The sequence below is a fragment of the Lagopus muta genome, chromosome 1 (assembly GCF_023343835.1).
Source record: "Lagopus muta isolate bLagMut1 chromosome 1, bLagMut1 primary, whole genome shotgun sequence".
Taxonomy (NCBI): Eukaryota; Metazoa; Chordata; class Aves; order Galliformes; family Phasianidae; genus Lagopus; species Lagopus muta.
In genome coordinates this window covers 43,323,861-43,344,215 of record NC_064433.1, presented here as the reverse complement: position 1 = coordinate 43,344,215, position 20,355 = coordinate 43,323,861, and the positions used below count along the sequence as shown (strand labels likewise).

The 20,355-nt window shown below is 35.9% G+C and overlaps 1 protein-coding gene across 1 annotated transcript; it reads left to right on the top strand.

Annotated features, from left to right (window-relative positions):
- Window positions 1-1,835: 1,835 nt before the first annotated feature.
- Window positions 1,836-14,807, top strand: LUM (lumican). The gene is made up of 3 exons (XM_048934658.1): window positions 1,836-2,127; window positions 5,130-6,026; window positions 13,782-14,807. Exons 2-3 carry the CDS (start codon window positions 5,147-5,149, stop codon window positions 13,934-13,936), a joined length of 1,035 nt encoding a protein of 344 aa, XP_048790615.1. The 5' UTR covers window positions 1,836-2,127; window positions 5,130-5,146; the 3' UTR covers window positions 13,937-14,807.
- The last annotated feature ends 5,548 nt before the right edge of the window (window positions 14,808-20,355 follow it).

Sequence of the window (20,355 nt, the reverse complement as noted above, 5' to 3'; positions counted from 1 at the left end):
CTGAGATATTCTTTTTCTGTAGTCAGAATCCTTTCTTTGTTTCAATTAGATTGTTTTCCGAATACTCTTGCTTTTTTTCCCCTTTGCAATCAAGACTACAGCTTAAGTTTTCTTTGGTCAACTGAAACTAATGAAATAATTTTCAGAGAAGTATCATACTGAGAATGAGAAACTCCATCTGGTCTCCATTTGTCCATGCGCAGGACAACAACAGCTTTGTCCACTTGTACATTTCCAGTCCTTATTCCATGCATATTTCACCTACTTAGCTTAATTCATTATGGCAATTTTGAAGATTTCAAACACTCTTAACCATTTAGCTGATCTGCATCACTCAGGATGTGTAATTATAGTCTGTCATCAGCCTCTGTTTTCTAACATGTAAATAGTTCTCCGATGCCAGGGTGACAGGCACGGTGTTAGAATATCAAAACAATTAAATTCACTCTCTCAGGGCTGCACTGGCATTTGGCACTCTGTCTTGAGTAGTTTTGTTTGTTAATTGTGTTATGACAGAAGTACAGGAATTTGAAGCCCAGGGATTTGCAATCATGGGGCATCTTTCTCACTCTTTGTGAAGGGCACTGAATTATGCCTGACCTATCTCTGCCACCAGTGACCCGCTGGCATGAAGGCCCAGATGTAGCAGTAGCAGCTCTTGGTGAAAGCCCATGACTGGGTTCCTCTGCAGTGCGAGGCCACTTGATTCTCCAGCCTATCTACATCCTGTTCTGTGGCTTTTCTGCCTAGAAGTAGGCAATCTTGTTGCTTTCATGGGTGTGCGAGTTAAATCAAAACTTGTTGAGTCAAAGAAGTGCAAAGGAATGGATTGCAAGAAGTTCTGAAAGAAATCATTTATTCTGTACAGGCGGCACCAGACAAAATAAATAAATAAATAAACAGAGCTGAAAACAAGAATGTTTGCACTCTTGTATCAACAGCAGTTATGGTTAAATGTAATTAAACATGTAAGATTATTTAAACTGGCTTCTGTATTCTTTCAATATGCTCATTTCACATTTGTCCCATCCGGCTTTAGAACAGAGAGGTTGCATCTCATAAAATGGGAAGACATCTACCCCTACTACTAGAGATAAGGGGAGATTCTCACAGAAACAGTAAGATCCACTTTAAACAGTTACTGTCTCAGTGCATTATTTTTTGGCATTTCCCTGTGAAAATAGCATTCTCATCCAAGCTGTAAGATACATTCTTGAACTACATCCATGGAATAAGAAAGAGACAATGTAAAGCTGAGTAGTTCCAGATTCTGAAAAGCAGGAGAAAACCGTAAGTGCAAAAATGAACAAATTTATAAAGTGAGTTTACAGTAACTGCTGGGGAAAAAATACAACACACACACACACACACACACAAAAAGCATTCCTGTGGATGTGTTTATACTAAACAGGCATGCATTTAAACACCAAAGAAAAGTTACAGACCAAGTAAATTACTACACTTTGTGGAAGAAGCTTTGAACTCAATATCTTATGTTGGGTGAAATGATGTAATTCAAAGATAATCCTGACACTTTTGTTCCTGTCCTTAAGCTAAAAGTTTTATTAAGCATATTTTATTGTGGACATACGATAGTTAAAAAAAGAGAAAAGAATGAGTCACTTGGCTAAAGAAGTACAGCAGCATTGAGGTCTGAGTGCTATTTGTTAACTCATGTCTAGCAGTATAAAATAAGTTGGAAAACAAAAGTCTGTTTATAATTTGTTTTATAAAGGAAAATGTTCTTCTGAAATACAAAAAATCTTTGCATAACGCCATGGCTAATGATCTAAACTTTTTCGGATTTGTGAAACACTTATCATTCTCTCATCCCACAGGAACAGCAGATGGGTTGTCCTTGTACAAAATGTGGTATCCACCTGCACTTCATTAAGAGAGCTGCATTTTCGTACATGCCACACCACAAGATCACCATGATGACATAGCAGCTTCAGAGAACAGCGTGACTAGGGTTTTTTTTTCAGGGTCTTTTTTTTTTTTCCTCTTGTAACACAGAGGATCTGGCAGACTTTTACCTCCTGTCACTGTTTACAGCATATATTGGTCGATACAGTCCCTTATTGCATCTGCTCTGGGAATTAAGGAAAGCAGCTTCAAGGCAGTAAGGTAAGTGCTGCTGCATGTTTTAACTGTAATGTTCAGCTATTTAAATGTAGCTGTAATGGGAATGTGAAAACATGTCAAGATAAGTTTGCCAATTTGTAAATTGAATACAAATCAGCAGTCGTTTAGTGCATTTACTTTTTTAGCTTCCTTGAAACAGCCTCACATGTTTTGTGCATCAATGCTGCACTTTTTCAAAGTGTTTTGTTCTGCTTCAAGAGAAGAGTTGATGTACAGCACAAAGAATTTATTTTAAAAACTACTAATTCCTCTCTTGGTAATAGCTTCATAGAACTCCATTTGTTAAATTTTCTTTCTTAGTTTTATAAAAAGGCAAGGTATTCAAACATTTAAATAATTAATCAAGTAAACAAAGAGAGGAAAACTATAGGCATGTTGAAAAAGTTTGGATAATTTTAAAGCTAATTTTGTATATACTATTGAACCTTCTTTTAATATGAACTCTTATGCAAACTGCGTGAAACAATAAGCTGCAGAATTAAGGCATATTTAGATTAATGCTGTTTGAATAATAAACTTTCATATACCTTGTTTCACAGCTTTGGAATTAAAGCAGTATAGGCTCCAAAATAATTTGAATAGTTTGTCTACTCCACTGTAGTAAGCATTTTCCCCAGTTTGTGAATTTGTCATTTGGTGTGTTTTGGCATGCTGCCTGAGCAACTTCACAAATGTTTACACAGGTATTTAACAGCATAATTGAGTAGAACAAACACAGGCAATTAGTTCAAGCATGCTTGTGTTATAAGATCTAAGAATGTATGCTGATGGTATCTTTTGAATGTATATAGTTCAGTGTAACAACCGAGCATGTGCATATCATCTATTTACATTTTACACTTCTGACAGAGAACCACATAGAATGCAAAACAACAAATAAAATATAACAACACCAAAAATTCGTGTTACTGTGCTATTTCATGTCACATATGTCCACATATGACTTTTCACTAGGGAACTGTCATTTAAATTTTAAAATCTTATTGGTAAAATCATTCAAAAATTTTTTATCTAACTCGAATGTTTTCATGGTAGTTAAACATTGTACACTCTTTAAGTGTCTGCCTCTCATATGAGTAATAAAGATAAGCATGTTGAATATAACTGGAAACCACAAGAAGAATAGAAGTTGAATTTAAAATGGGATGTTTATTCTACATTACCAGTAACACTATGAAATGATGAGGATGTGTAAAAATGTCATTGTGAGGTCACAGAGTGTAGTCCAAGAGGTTCACTACGTCATATATTTTGAATAAAAAGCACTTAGTTCTTCACCTTTAATGTTTAGTATCAAAACAGGAGCAGATTTCCAACCAGACTGCATTGCTGTAACTTCTCTCCTTTCAGAGTAGCTATACTTCTTCATACCAGCAGGGGACTTAAAGTCCCCTACGTGTTCTCATCTCATACAGTAATGAAGAACAGACAAAGAGAATTACACTGATAACTCATATTTCAATAATTCTCTATCCAACAGTTTGTCATTAGCTAAAGCAGAGCCAACACCATGGTAAAAGACATACAATGCTAGTCCTTGTTCAAAAGACAGCAGCTTAATATCCAGCAGTGAGGCTTCGTGTGTGATTGACTGGACAAGAGAAAATTTTTAAAAAATTCCTTCCATTACACAAAATCAGTAGGCCCTAATTAAAGTTACTCTAGTTGATTAAACTGTGATGTGGCTTTTATCAACTCAGTAAAAGCAAGGAAATTTAGTTGAAGATGACTTTCAAGCTATGGCCTTGCATTTTAGCTTTAGGAACTCCATCACAAAATAGTGCTAACAAGAAGACTGACTTACTTTGCTGGAAGATTGCCTAAGTCTGAGAATGTCTGGTGATCTGTTTAAATGATGCACAGGCTGTCTGAAATTATTTGAGAACAAGAGGGTTCTAAGGATTTTCTGAATTTTCTCACTCTGAACAGTAGCTGAGTATTTGTTCATGGTGAAAATCAAAGTAAGCTCATCAACTTCAGTGATGCTAAACTGATCTTTTCAACTCAGCATTTATCTAGGTAATAAGAAATATCTGCAAGATACTAGTTTATGCGGATTTTGAGATATTAGTAGAGTTGTATCTTGTGAAGCATCTAATTAGTAAAGCATGTCCTTGAAAAGTAATGTGAGATGACTCACACTGTATCACAACAAAACATCCCCAAATGTCTTAAACATCTTTTTGCTGTATATGATCTAGAAGGACAACTGTAAAGCAAGTGCTTATTGATCTGTTTATGTAGAGTAATTAGCACTCTCATTGTCATATATCAATTCTGAAAGAACATTTGCACTATGTGAAGAGCTGTCATTTCAAATCCAATGTGACCTGTATTAGAGTACACACATGTACACATATGCAGTGCTGTTTGACAGGTCCAGGAGAACATGTGCTGTTTTTATGAGTTTGTTCTTTAATATGGAATATGGAAGAAGATATCTCAAGCTACTGGCATCTTAACAACACACTATATAGCAGACCATCACTCTGAGTTTGTAACTTTCCTTAATTTAGTTTTCTGAAACTAAATTAAGCCATCACATATTATTTAAGTATAAGGTACTTTAACATATTAGGTGTAGCAACGAAAGCTTGATAGAATTTAAATGGCAAAACTGTCTCTGAACATGACCTTCAGCAAAACTGGAAACTTGTGTTCCAAGGTTAGAAGACTTGGACTTTACCATCCTTCTTGCAATTTAATGAATTGCTACAGGATAATTTTTAAAATGCATTACTTGCAGCAGCAGAATGGCCTGCAGATTCACATTACAAAGGCAGATTATAATAAAATAAGTGCTGTAAAACTGTAATAGTAACACTGCATTGCTAACAAACATTGTATTTTTAATTAATTAATAGCTTTATATAGGAAGTGTTAATTAGTGTTGAATCATAATCTTGCTATATTAAAATTTCAAGTATTGAAGAAAAAATAGAAAATCAGAATTGTAACTTTTTTTATTCTCCTCCACTATACAGAGACAAGACACATTGAAATGATGACTTTAAACTCTCTACCCATCTTTCTAATATTGATTAGTGGCATTTTTTGCCAATATGACTATGGTCCTGCAGATGATTATGGTTATGATCCTTTTGGGCCATCCACAGCAGTCTGTGCCCCAGAATGTAATTGTCCTTTAAGCTATCCTACTGCAATGTATTGTGACAATCTTAAACTGAAAACCATTCCAATTGTACCAAGTGGAATAAAGTACCTTTATCTTCGAAACAATATGATTGAGGCCATTGAAGAGAACACATTTGATAATGTAACAGACCTGCAGTGGCTCATCCTAGATCACAATCATCTGGAAAATTCAAAAATTAAGGGAAGAGTCTTCTCTAAACTAAAGAATCTGAAGAAACTTCACATTAACTACAACAATTTGACTGAAGCTGTTGGACCACTCCCCAAAACTCTGGATGACCTGCAATTAAGTCACAACAAGATCACAAAAGTCAATCCTGGTGCACTTGAGGGGCTGGTAAATCTAACTGTCATTCATCTCCAGAACAACCAGCTGAAAGCAGAATCTATTTCTGGGGCATTTAAAGGTCTGAATTCACTTTTGTATCTAGACTTAAGCTTCAATCAACTTACAAAGCTACCAACAGGACTGCCTCACTCCTTACTCATGCTGTATTTTGACAATAACCAGATCTCCAATATTCCTGATGAGTACTTCCAAGGTTTTAAAACCCTGCAATATTTACGTTTATCCCACAATAAATTAACAGATTCTGGAATACCAGGCAATGTCTTCAATATCACATCATTGGTCGAATTGGATCTGTCCTTCAATCAACTGAAGAGTATTCCAACTGTCAGTGAGAATCTTGAAAACTTCTACCTCCAAGTCAACAAAATTAACAGTGAGTTAAAATTGCATGTTTTCAATAACATTTAACACAGTCCAGAAAGTAATGGCTTGTGCAAGTATCTGGAATTGTTGTTCAAACAGTCTGAAGAAATGGTACTGGCTAACCTGTTAGCACACTGACATTTCTCTGACTGCTCCTCATATTAATATTAAAAGACAGATATTTAGCTACCTGTTTGAAGGCAGAAAATTCTGCTTTCTTTCAACTGTGGTTATTAATGGTCAAATCCTCATCTCACATAAATTAAAATAAATGCATTGAAATCAATGGAGGGTACTTATACAATTCAGAAAAAAAAAAAAAGCAACTCTGGAAAGAGTTGAATCAGAGTGAAAGATACTCAGAATTTGTAAGTCAACAAAAGATAACAGAATCTCACTACAGTATGTATAACCTTTCAGTGAAAGTACTGGAGGGGAGGACAGGTAATCCATAAGGTACAAAGCAGAGTGAAAAATACACAAACTAGCAGTTATTGGTTTTATTTATTTCCTCCCTTCCTTATCTTCCCCCTTACAGGCAGTATATTTCCAAATCCATCTTGAAATCCTAAGAGCTGCCCCATTGTTTCTTCTTTCCATTCCTGTTTTCCACATCATATGATCAGGTATCAAGCTTGTCTCCATTTAAACAAGATTTGAACAGAAATTCCTTCTGAAGTCAGTAACCCCACCTTGTATGAGATTGTGGAGGTTTCTACTGAGACAAGACTGCCTTAATCCTGGGGTAGGAGGGAGAGATACTATGGAAGTGAGCAGGTCTCACCTTCCCATCAGACACTCTCCAGCTACACTTCTGTAAGCAGAGACCTCTCATGGAGAGGCAGTATGGTCAAAAACAACTGTGTTTCTGCTGAGGGCTTACATCAACCTGCTAACTAATATTAACTAAATCAGAAACTCCTCCTGTTTACCTGTAGCCATCAGGTCTCTAGGATATCACTGTTAGCTAAAAGATTTAATTTTTCTTTATACAGAATTGCAACAAAATATTTTAATGCATATCATACCAGGCATAGGGCAACAATTTATTTTTTTTTTTTTTAGTTTACCATGTTTCACATGTTCCTCAATATTTTGATTTTTTTTCCTCTATCTCATTTCCTTGTTTTGATGAAGGAAAACAAAAAATTAATGCTTCCCAATGAAATAGCAAGTATAGCAACCTATAGTGCTCATTCAGATACTCTTCTGTTCCTGAAAGAGCTGATGATTTTTAATTTCTCCTATGATAAATGAGGCAGTTTTCAATGCTTAGACCAGCTGTTCTGAGCCTTTTTCAAGAGACCCAGGTACCAAGTTTGCTTTCCACTCACATTTCCAAGGTCTTCTGAGCAACGGTGACAGCAATTTACTTTTTCAGTGAAAGCAATGTTTCCAGAACTCTAGTTAGTGGAGAAGCTGATGGAGTGAGGTGTGAATGCACTGGCTACTGCTACACTTTCATTGCTACCATATGGAATGATGCAAGAGATCTCTGATTTGTTCTTTTGGCTGAATAAGAAAGTGTAGAAGACAAATTTCTTTGACTATCTAATTTCAAAGGCACAATATTATGTTCCCTAATATGCAAATTAACAATGTGGGGCATTTTGGTTTAAGAAGATAGCTGATGCAGAGTGAGCAAACCCTTTGCAATTCTTTTCTCATTAGATCTGACCTTCATGTCTGAGTGCTAAGTCTTTCTAAAAATTCAGTTGACTGATCTTTGACCCTCAAACAAATGACCAGTTGCTTTTTAATAAAATATTCTTGTTTTCCTGAGATTTATGTAAGGTTGAAGGTAAACAAGGAAAGCTTCCCTTCCATACAATGGCCCATAATGCTGATATTATGTGAGAAGGAAACTTCTCTATTATATGTAGTGATAGCTTGTCCTGAAAGGTTACTCAATTCAAAAGGCGTAATTTCTTAGATTATACTTGCATAGCTTAAAATTTTCACTTATTTAGTTTTTCATTTGCTGTCATTTCTCTTTTTCAGTACACTGAGGGCTATAAATTAACATTTGTCTGAGAAAAAGCCCTACGCCATTTCATATTACTAGAAAGAAAGGAAATATTTCTTTAAATCATTGTCCCCGAGTTTTGTTTTGATTTGATGGAGAAATTATGCATTGACATATCTAAAAAATTATGTATTAGGAAAATATCCTCATGTGAGTGACTTTGAGCTTGGTGAACAAAAGCTGATGAATGTACCCTCCAAAAGATTTGAAACAGAATCAGTTTCATTTCAGTGTGTTCTGTCTTCATCCCACTGTGAGAGGAGGAGGAACAGGCTAACAAGTAGGATAGCAAACTGGAATAAAGACAAATTCAGAAGAACTCCTTTGATCTCTACTAATAAACTGAAGCATGTGTGAAGTCCATGTTAGGTATCAACAGTATGCCCCATCACCTGTATTTGAACAAGTTGGATTTCCAAGCTAGTATGGGACCATGATGAGTTTATAAGTCTTTGCCCTATTCCTGTCTCAAGCCCAGAATGGAGAAGATTGGAGTTTCTGTTTATTTTTTCTGTTGTTGTTGTTGTTTGTTTGTTTTCTTAATATCTTTTTTAGTAATATCAGGGTGAAATTTTGTGCTTTGTAGTAACAATTGTTTGCTCCTATGCTTTAAGATGCCTTTAGGTTTATGTATGTATTTATAGTTTTTTTTTATTATTGATTATTCAAGGCAAAAAACCCTCTGCAGGTATAAACATCAAAGAGAATCAGTGATACAAGAAGAGAGTTCAAAGGCCCATATTTAATTTGCAAAAGATTAAGAAAAGAAGTGCTTCCACCTGAAGCACTAGCAAGAAGATATTGTAGGAATGGAGCATAACAAGTGGAACTTGAAAAGTTTTCAGAGAACAGTCAAAGACACATTCTCATAGAATAATGAAATTATTAGAGTTGGAAGGGACCTCTGAAGGCCATGTAGTCCAGCTCCCCTGCAATGAACAGGGACACCACAGCTAGACAAGGTTGCCCAGGGCCTTATCTAGCCTCACTTTGAAAGTCTCCAGGGATGGGGCATCAACTACATAACTGAGCAACCTATTCCAGTGCCTCACCACACTCACTATAAAAGATATTTTCCTTATATCAAACCTAAATCTACCCTCTTGGAGCTTGGAACCATTTCCCCTTGCTCTATCACAGAAGACCCTGTTAGGAATCTGTCCCGTTCTTTCCTGTAGCTTCCCTTTAGATACTGAAAGGCTGCTATCAGGTTACCTTGCAGCTTTCTCTCGCCCAGGCTGAAGAGCACCAGCTCTCTCATCCTGTCCTCATAGAAGAGGTGTTCCATCCCTTTGATCATTTTTGTGGCCCTTCTCTGGACACACTCCAACAGTACTGAGTACTCCACATCTGGATGCAGTCCTCCAGGTGAGACCTCTCCAGTGTTGAGCAGGGAGGCAGGATCACCTTCCTCAACGTGCTGGTTGAGCTGGCCATGCTTCTTTTAATGCAGTCTGGGTTATAGTTGTCTTTCTGAGCTGCGAGGGCACATTGTTGGCTCATGTCCAGTTTGCCAACCACCAGTAACCCCAGTTTGTTTTTTTTTTTGGCAGGGCTGCACTCAATCCTTTCATCCTCCAGCTTGTATTTGTAATGGTGGTTGCCTTGACCCAGGTGCACGATCTTGCATTTGGACCCAGCTTTCTGCTGCAGTTCTGGCTGCATTTTGCTGCAGTTCATTGGCTGGATCAGTAGCTGTTCCATGGATTTAATTACTCTAAGCATAGCTAGTTGTAAGATGCTTTGTGGTCTTCTATCTGGAAAACCACACCAATCTCAGAGTGTTTTTTTACAATGGTCTGTGCAGAAATGACTCAAATATGCTTACTATCGGCTTACAAGCCAGCAAGGATGATGAGAGCTGCTGATCCCAGTAAGCTTTTCTGCTGTATTGCATGCCTTAACAAGAAGTCTTAGCATAGTTAGTTTTCCTCAGCTTGAAGCTGCTTGTGCTCCTGATTTAAAAAGTGATATACCTTTGCTTAGCATACAGTAAAATAAACAAAAAGAATTTTGTGTAGAAAATAAATGTATGTATGCTTCTATTTTGGTCCATCGATGAGAGCAGAAGATGAATCTGCTCCTTTTGATATATATTCCTTTTTATTGTACTCCTTTATATATATATTTATTATATTCTGATTATTTGTTAAAATAGCAAAATTTCTTAAGGGGACAGACACATTTAGTGAGAAAATAGCTGTTCAGATGAAAATCCAACTTTTATCCAATCTTTGTAACTATCTCTGTGTCAGATTCAAGCAGGAATTCTTTGTTGGCAAAATACGAATGTCACACTGGTGGCAAAATTCAAGTTTCATTGCCTCTGAACATGGATATTATTAATTCAGAAACATTTTTAACAGGAATATCTGCAACACTGATCACTGTAATGAAGGGGGAAGTAAACTAGTGATGTTTCAGTGCTTCAGTCTCTTTGATTGAGGTTCCCATGCAGAACATCTAGATAACAGAATATCAGATGCAGTCCAAGTCCCACTTGTCTAATCTTTTTGCATTGTAGACAATAATTAGAATCCAGATATTTTTAATATGCTTCTAACAGCTGAAATTCTACGAACTGTATAATAAATTGATACCCACATGAAAAAAATGCATTTTGCACTGAGTAATGAAACCCAATACCACTGAACTTCATGACAGTTCCTTTGACTTCAGTAAAGACTAAATCAGAATCTATTTCCAAAGTGGTTCCAATCTCACAAGCAGTCTGCACAGCTAGATATTTTAGTAGCAGTGATAAACTTTATGATTTACATGTATAAGGTTTAAATATTCTGAGTACCCAAATTACATGTACATAGCTTATATTTCAACCAAATGTATGACCTTGAACTCAGAAGTAACAATAAGAAAAAACATGAAAAAGGAAATTCAGAAAGCTTTTATATGCGTGGCCTTCAACGAATGTGTAATTACCATGCCATTTTATTTTCCATGAATGATAAGAAAAGGAAAAAGAAATCTATATTAGAATTTGTATTTATTAAAATCTTTACAAATTACACCAAATTACCTGGAAAGATCTGGATGTAAATAATTAACGGTATAGTCTGTAGGCCAAGCAAATTTATGTTTGCATACAATAAATACCATACAGATCTAATCCTATATCTTATTTTATATGGTTATATCCCACAAGAATTGACAGTTCACTAGAACTGATACATTCTAAACTGGAAGAATATTAGAATTGATCTGCAGACTTAATATTATTAATATTATGATTTTGACTGTCCAATGACTGTGCCATCAAGAACATCTTTCATCTCTCACCTGTTGCAATTTCCATGAAAATAAATAGGCATTATCTTTAGCTCTCATCTTTCCAAAACAGGGTTGTACAATGCACAAAATCTAGGAAATTGTTTTGAATTTAGTGTCTAACTGGTGTACAAAATCGAACATTTTTGAAACACATTTCCTTAATCCTCATTTAAAACTTATGGAAGATACACACAGTTTTACTATTCAACATCATATCTCTACCTCTACTATCTCTAAAACATTACCTAGACTGTCATTCTTTAAAGATCTGCCTTTATGGACAAATATACACTTATACCTAGTTCACACTAGTTCATTTAATCAATGAAAGCACATTACTGTAATGTTAGTTCTGGAAGAATTCAACTTAAAGTGAAAGACCCTCCATCTCCTTTAGTACAACATGTTTTCTCAAATGTCATACAGCAAAGATATAGTCATACATAGATATATAGACATACAAGATATAGTCATAAATAGTCATACAGCAAAGATATAAAAGCTGCTGTTTTCAAAAGCCCACTGGTAGTCAAAAGGGTTTCTGATTTTGAGAACCCTATATTTGTTTTTCGCAAATTATGAGTTGCAGTCCTCTGCAACATGAAAGCATTTTATAGCATTTAATTGATTACAAAAGCTGTAAGAAGACTCTCAGATTTCTTCTTCAGTATTGTATGAATCAAAGTGAACACAGATAGGAATGAAGGACCATCTTTGTAGAATTACACAGTGTGCATATAATGGGTACTAGGCTTATTTGCAAAGGTCTTGCGAATTGACCTTTTTTGCATGATACATATGTCGGTTGCTTTGAAAGTAATGCCTCTTATTTAATTTCATGAAAACTACAACACATACAAAGGGCAGAATAAAGCCATTTGACAGAGAAGATTCTCAGCTACAAAACACTATTTTTCAGCATAGTCACCACCACTAACTGTGCAGTTTTTTCAAGAGATGAACAAGAGCCTGAGTGGAACGCTTGTAAAAGTCTATACCAGTGGAGGTGACCCACAGTTGCTGTTACCACTGCTGAAATGGACCACCCTCAGCCTCACTGTGCTCACATCCACTGTTTGGTATCCATTAACATTCAGCAAACTTTGACAAATGTCAGTGGGTTCAATGTTTACTGCATAGAGGAATTCAGTGGCACCCCTTTACTTCATCCACACTTCCATGTCAGATGCCATTATGTCAGACTGCCCCTCTGCTGCCATATGTTGCACGGCAACACAATGTAATGGAATATTGTTGGGAAAGTTCAACCTCTATTGCTGTACCACCAACATCTGCCTCTGATGTCTTTAGCCAAAATAATAAAATGGGAGGCATTACTTTTGGATCATCCCTTGTATATGTGTGCTTATTTATATTGAACACAGAATTTTTCTGTTTTTTTTTTGTTTGTTTGTTTTTTGTTTTGTTTGTTTGTTTTTTCCAGTTAATACTGTTCATAAGATACCAACTTCATTCAAGGTCTGCTGTGTTTCAACTGGATGGAGTCTATATATATAGCATGATACATAAATTGCAATAAATACAAAAATTTTTCAAATATTTTTTACGTTTACTTACTTTGAAAGCCTGCTATTCTAGAAAGGTTCAGCCATACAATTTCAGCGTAATTCCTTCCTTGCTCATAGGCCAAATTACATTTTGAAAATAGTAAATCAATGTTCAGAAAACAATACTTAACAGAGAGACTCTGTCGACTGCCTGTTCTTATGGGTAAGGCCAAATCACAGCTTCAGTTGTTCCAGAAACTTTATTCAAAATATTACGTAGCACTGTTTCACATTTCCATCATAATGCACTCAACGTAAGAGATTATTCCCTCTGCATCCCAGACTGTACTGATTCTTTCTCTTTTTCACTTTTCTGTTCCCTTCTAAGTGCCAGCCTGAGTCTGAAATTCTTAAATTCTGAACTTCTCACAGCTAGAGTGAGGAACCCCTTCAACACTTCTGACAAGGGGAAATTGTTTCAAACTAAAAGAAAGGAGATTTACATTGAATATAAAGAAGATTTTACAGTAAGGTTTGTGAGGCACTGGAACACATTGCCCAGAGGAATGGTGGATGATCTATCCTTGGGAGACATCCAAGATCAGGCTGAATGTTGCTCTGAGCACCCTGATCAGCTGTAGGTGATCATTTCCTGCTCATTTCAGGGGAGCTGGAATAGATGACCTTCAAGAATCCCTTTCAACTCAGAAGACTCTATGATTCTATAATACAGACCTCTCAAGTTGCAGTAAACTAACAGGGAATTTTATCAGTGAAAACACATTAAATATTGAAAAAATTTCACCGGGGGTTCAGATTGGTTATTTAGGAAAAGGTTTTTCACTGAGATGGAGGAACGGACTCCTCAAGAAGGCTACATTTTCCAAGTTCTATTTGTCCTAATTCTTCATGTTTTTTCTCACTCGTGTACCCTTTTTTTCAGAGTTCCCATTGAGCAGCTTCTGTAAGGTTGTTGGACCACTGACATATTCCAAGATCACACATTTACGCCTGGATGGAAACAATCTCACTCGGGCTGACCTGCCACAGGAGATGTACAACTGCCTTCGAGTGGCTGCGGAGATCTCACTGGAGTGAGATGCCTCAGAGTCTGCAGTTCCCTTCTATGGGCCATTATTACAGGAATTGCATCATGATAGCTCTTTAAATTTAGGATACGTCTTAAAAAAAAGTCAATCTGCATATTATCCATTCTGTTTGTTAACATTTAGCATGCACTTGGCAACCTTAAGGAAATGTGTGCATATTTTTACAAAAGGTTGTTATTTAGAAAGCACAAGAATGACCAGATGTGGTGCAAAATATGCCTTCATGTGGTTAGTTAAGTTGAGGGAAAACACTCAACCTGATAGAAATCCATGGTCAAGCATGCAATATGTACCATCTGGTACCAGACGTATGTAGAAGTCAGCTGGGTTTCATCAGAGTGCTGAGCAGTATGGGCTAGCCTGTGTAAATAGAGATTCTCCCTGCAAGCAATCCAGCATTCTTAATTATTCATGTCCTTCTTTTGTTAAAGTGATTTAACTATATAAAAGCAGTTTAAAAATGTATGAAAATATTTTTGGAGCTATTACAGTATGAAATGAATAGAATATGTGAAGAATAACAGGGAAACAAACATTTTTTTCAGGTCAAAAATTGTTTTCTTTTTGCCATACTTACATTTAAATTTTCACTGAAAGATTTTTATCCATTGCTGATATAATTGTTATTTCAAAATAAGTCATATATACAAGTATTTTTATTCAATTACTTGCATGCTACTTTTAACCAGATTGTAGAAAATAAAACATAGTAAATAGTATTTCTGTGTCCATATCATTGCAAACAGTGTTTCCATCTTTTATAAAATGAAAAGAAAAAAATCCTTCAGGTTAAAATATGATAATCAAAGACATTCTATTTTGCAAAATTTATTGTAAGGTTAAATAAACTGTTTTCTCTACTTTCAAGTTTCAATATGTTTATAAAGTTACAATTTTACCTACTCCACCCCACTTGCATTAGCCATTAAGTCCTCATCTTCTTGAGGCTGCATTATGAAACATTGTGAATTAATTTGTAAGCACTGTCAAAAGAATAACAAAATCTCTCAGAAGCAGCAGGCAACAAGTAAAATGCAACCCTAGCTATTCATGACAGAAAAATAGTAATGTACCTGGGAATGATTAGTCCAAATACTGTCAGCATCTCGGAACATGCACTAGAAAAAGTGCTAGTAACTGAGAGTCATAAATGACTTGCTTGCAAACACAGATCATCCCATGGGTGATATTTAGACTATTAAGCACTCAACCAGAAATTCTTGGAGTTTCCATAGTAAAAGCAGAAAGTATCATCTAAGAAAAAAAATCCAGACAGTATTTAGTTTTAGCTAGAGGTGAAGTACGTAGTGTATGTTCTGTAATATCCATTAAAGATGTTTAGGAACATCCATAAAAGGGGTCAGGAGGTATCTTACAGGTAAACTGTCTTCTCCTTTCCAAGCTATCCCTCTTCCTCTCTGAATATACTGTACTCCTCAGACCAATAATTCATTGCAGTTTTCCACTGCCAAACAGTGGGACGGAATCAGGGCTGCACAGTGAATGGGCAAGATGGCAAAGCAAAAGTTGCAAAAGATAAATTCAGGCTGGAAATGTGAACAAATTCTTCACAATGACAGTGTGAAACCCTGTTACAAGTTGCCCAGGGAGGCTGTGGACCCTCCGTCTTTTGAGATTTTCAGAAAATGGGTGGGCACTGCCTTGAGGAACAGCTGTGGTTTTGAAGATGGCTTAACTTCTATAAGGAGGTTAAACTGAAAGACCTCCAATATTTCCCTTAAACTTATTAATAATTTATATTACTCCAGGAATACTGGTAAGTAATGGGGAAAAATATCAGTTTTAACCAGCTCAACAGTTGAAGAGTTTTGCATTAAATTCACATGGAAAATTTATTGTTTTGAGTTCCAGTCCATAATTCAGATTCCCTGGATACTCGCAAAATTGTAACTCAGCTAACATTTGGATATAGATTCCATAGGTAAAAACTGTGGAAACTCTCCTCTGATGCCCAGATGTCTGCAGCTGGCCTGTTCAAGTCTGCTCCCATTCTAACACGTGTGAACTACTCAGTGCCAGCAGTGAAGTCAGAGGCCCAACCCATCTAACCATCCCATGTGCAATAGCAGTGGTAAAGATGCTTAGATGTCTACACAAAAATAGAGTCTGTATTAGGAGCTATTATCCCTATGAGCAGAGTGCTCATGAGAGACATCTTGGTTCCAACTTTTTTTGCAGATTTATACATTAGATGAAAGACTCTCATTCTGCAAGAAAAGAACTTAATTAATAAGCTATACAAAATTCACAGATAAATACCTTCTAAAATTTTAGTACGTACTGTGAGCAGTTAAAAATCAGTTGGCAAAGAGGAAAACAAGAAAAGCTGAAATTGTGCTTTAGGACACTCATCTTGAATGAAGGAAAGTGGCTGAGTAAATAATAATTTTATTATGCAAAGCACAACAGCCTAAAAAGAAAAAGCTGGGCACTCCTTACCACACAGTAGTCTGCAGAGTCAGAAATTAAGCTGTGCTTATGAGCAAGACATAAACATTTTTTTTGTCCATATCTCTACCTTGCTGTAACTAAAAAATGTTTCTGAGATACAGGGATCTTCCTGATGAAAACAACTTGAACAAGTTCAGAGGTGAGACAGAATCACTCAAGACTGTGCTCAATGAATCACATAAGCTCTTTGCCCTGAAGTCTTCAGTTTGCATTCTCTAAATTGCTATTAGTTAGATAGCATTTGTGGATCCTTAAGGTTCTACATATACAGAATCATGGAGCTATTTATTTCCTCAAGGAAAACCATCCTCAGTGACATTTTGAACAAGTGTCTGAATTCATTACTAATAGCAGTCTAATAATACTTTCAAGTGTTCATGAAAAAAATAGCACATGATTTAAGAAGGTTTATGAATTCTGCCTATGCCTCCTGTCAGATTTTGTGATAGGGGTTTACTCAGAATAAGATTATTCTGATTAGCATGTAGGCCATGTTTTTAACATTGCAAATAGCTGTAGAATCTCAGCAGTGGAGATGTCAAAAAACAAACATTTTGTTCACAATCAGACTCTCTAAGTCTTTCCCAAGAGACAGGTATGAATGTTGATGAGAGAAAGTAGTTAAGTCTGGGATACCAGTGAGAATGGAAGCACGTTTTTCTTGTCACAAAACATAACCAGCTGCTTACTAATATGGCATTTTCTAGATATAAGTTTCTAGCATTCAACAGACATGCAAAAACTCACATATCTTATATCCCTTCAGGATATCCCTTGTGGACCTTCTTGATAGTTGCACCCTGGGGCATAGCTCATTGTGGTTTAAGCTGCCTATAATAATGTATTTTTTTAATAGATGGACAGGCTCCTTGCTGTGACTGATGCACCAACACACAGAGAAAGACACTGCTATACCAGTTATTAGTGACTTAGAGAAGTTCTATGCCAGAAGTTGCAGCTCCTATTATCTTTACTATTGTCCATCTATCAGTTCTTGTACTGCTTAGCCAGCATGTAAAACAACTGAAGAGGTGATCAAATTATCTTGGAGCCTTTGGACATGCAAAGAAAACAGGCTGTTAGATTTAATTGTATGGACAGCTAGGCTGTGTAAAAGAACATTTTTGTGTCTTGCGGCATGAGGTAAAGTGTTCAGGACAGAAGTGCTGTCTGATCAACCTGACTAAAGGACACATTCCAGAAATTATAAAGACACTTTGAAATATACTGAATAGTGCCTGTAAAAATATCTAGATCTGCTGAAGATAATGCCTTTATTGAAACACGCATAAGACTGCAGACAGAAGTACTGTAAGTTTTTATAAATGTCATACCTTGTAAACCAAAAAAATAATAAGCTGTCCACAAGATAAAGAAGGCCAAATGCTGTCTTTCAAAATTTGATTTTTTATTTTTTTCCCATGAACTTTTTGATATTTCATTGTGTATCTCTGCTATGCATCTTATTCTGTCAACACATTTGCAAGGTAGTTCAAGAAACATTTGTTCAAGAATAGTTCAAGAAACAATTGTTTCACATTTAGACTTAATGATTAGGACTATTTTACTGTCAAATAAATAAACATGAAAGCTTGTGAGTTCTCAAAAGAATACCAAACTTATGTCCAACATCACATTGATTTTGAGAAATAATTGTGATTCGAAGTATAAGAAAAGAGTTGTTTTTTGTTTAGGTAATAAAAGTCATCTCCTGCAGGATTTTTCAGGCCCACCTGAGACTCAGAAGATGAGAAGTGTGCTGTTCCTAATGAAATCCACAGCCTTGACACAAAGTGTATATTACCCTTATAGTGCAGAAAGGCACTAGGCATTTTGTTCTGGAATTCACAGCAGCTGCTGTGATTAAGTGGAGAATCACTTGATTCTCCCATAGAGCTAGCTTTCTTAAAAAAAAAAAAAAAAAAAGTGGTGTTGTGCTGAAGTGCTTGTTGAGGAGACTTTAATCTACACTATAAAGGCATTGTTTCAACATGTTCTATATGAAAGGATAATCGGTGACTGAAGTATTCACGCTGAGTGAGACCGTAGCTTCAAGTCAGGACTCTGGAAGAAAACATGAGTACTTTGGAATTGCCAGCTGTTGAAAATTATGTCTAACCAGACTATTAAAAAATCACATATTCTTCGTTCAGTATTTCCCAAAGAGTATCTGCATTAAAAATTAGACCAAAATATATTACAAGTAATGGAAACTGAAGTACAGATTACATTTTCATATACTTATGCCATTTGGATTTTCTTTCAAAATACTAAAAAAGCACCTTATCCTTGAATTTCTCATCTGCCAGAATCACTATAGTAGAGTTTAGTAGAGTTTTATTATAAAAGGACTACAATATTTTTTTCATTAAGATGTGGGGGTACTGTTTTTTGAATGGCTTGCTATTTCTTTCAGAACACAGAACTTTCTAGAAGTCTGAGCTTCTCAGAATTCATCACCTTACTATGGGAATCTAAAATGAAGAAGTGTTCAAATTATTTTACATTTCTTTAACAACAGAACTAAATAAAAGAACAAAAGAAACACTAATACTCTGCAGCCTGTTTTTGCTGTATTTATGTGACCTTCAAATATTTAATCTGATTATTTTTCAAAACTGTAGATATAAATAATAGTCACTGAATGACTAATGCATGCTTTAATTTACCATTAGTTGCCTAGCAAATATTAATCATCTAAATAGTTACATGCAGGCCCAAGAACTCAATGTATATTTGTAATTTACAAATGCATAATTTGGATATTTAATTTAAGATACATTTAGCATATAGGGTTGCGTATCTAACAATTTAAAAATCAAGTCTCTGATATTAACATAGAATATATTTGTTTCAGTGTTGAAATTGTTGAAAACTTGAAAACAAATTAAGGTAAGATATAACATCTACATTTACATGACAGATAAACTAAACCTAGCTAACCAAGGTAAAAACCAGATCTTGGCATCTTATTGTGGAACTCTGTTGTGTCATTATGGTGAGGAGTTCAAAACAGAAAGAAAACAGACATCCAAATCATTCCTTAATGAAGCATGTTTGGAAGAGATCTGTTCTTCCCATAGAAATTGAATTCTTTTCCATAGTTACTCAGTTCTGAAATTTGCTGCTCTGCAAGGATGTCTTTAAGCTGAGCTATTCAGTTCTCTCTGGAGGTTTCACAAGGGAGTTCCCTCATAACAGAACTTGTGGGTTGAGATAAAACTATTTACAAAGATAGCAAAAAGGAAGAGAATAATAGTTATAATAATATATATAGCAAGTGAAGCAAAAGAAATTGCTCACCACCCACTGACTGATGCCCAATTAGCCCCCTGGTAAGCAGAAGAGATAAAGATTAACTCCCATCTCCTTCAAAATTCCTTCTTCATGATATTATATGGTATGAAATATCCCTTTGGCCAGTTTAAATCAGCTACTTGATTCTGTTCCCCCCAGCTCCTTGGGCCCTTAGCTGAGAATGGCTTTGGCTCTGTACTACACTGCTTAGCAGCAGCACATCGCTGTGTCACCATCATTGTTTTTCTCCTAGAACCAAAACATAGCATTATACTAGACACTCTGAAGAAAACAATTGGATCCCAGCTGAAACTAAGACACTGTTTCAAGCAACAGAAACATATCACCAATACATGCCAATCTTCAGAAATGAAAGAGACAGGGGAACCCAAATAAATGTAAACATGTGGTTTAAGCAGGCTGCATGACAGTATGGAGCTGCTGAGTACATAGTGAAAACTGTCTGAACTGAGTGTGGACTTTTTTTCTTCAGATTTTTGAAGCATCTCCATCTCTGTAGTCATCCTGAAGGGAATTTTAAAACGTATTACAGGCAAACTGATTGTCCTTTGGGGCATGGCATACAACATTTTAGTAAAGTAGTAATGAAATTAGGCATACTGGATGGCAGTCTTTGTT

Coding starts and splice junctions, on each gene's coding strand:
- LUM (XM_048934658.1), top strand. CDS start 5,147: ATGATGACTTTAAACTCTCTACCCATCTTTCTAATATTGATTAGTGGC. Junction 6,027..13,781: donor CCAAGTCAACAAAATTAACA/GTGAGTTAAAAT, acceptor CCTTTTTTTCAG/AGTTCCCATTGAGCAGCTTC.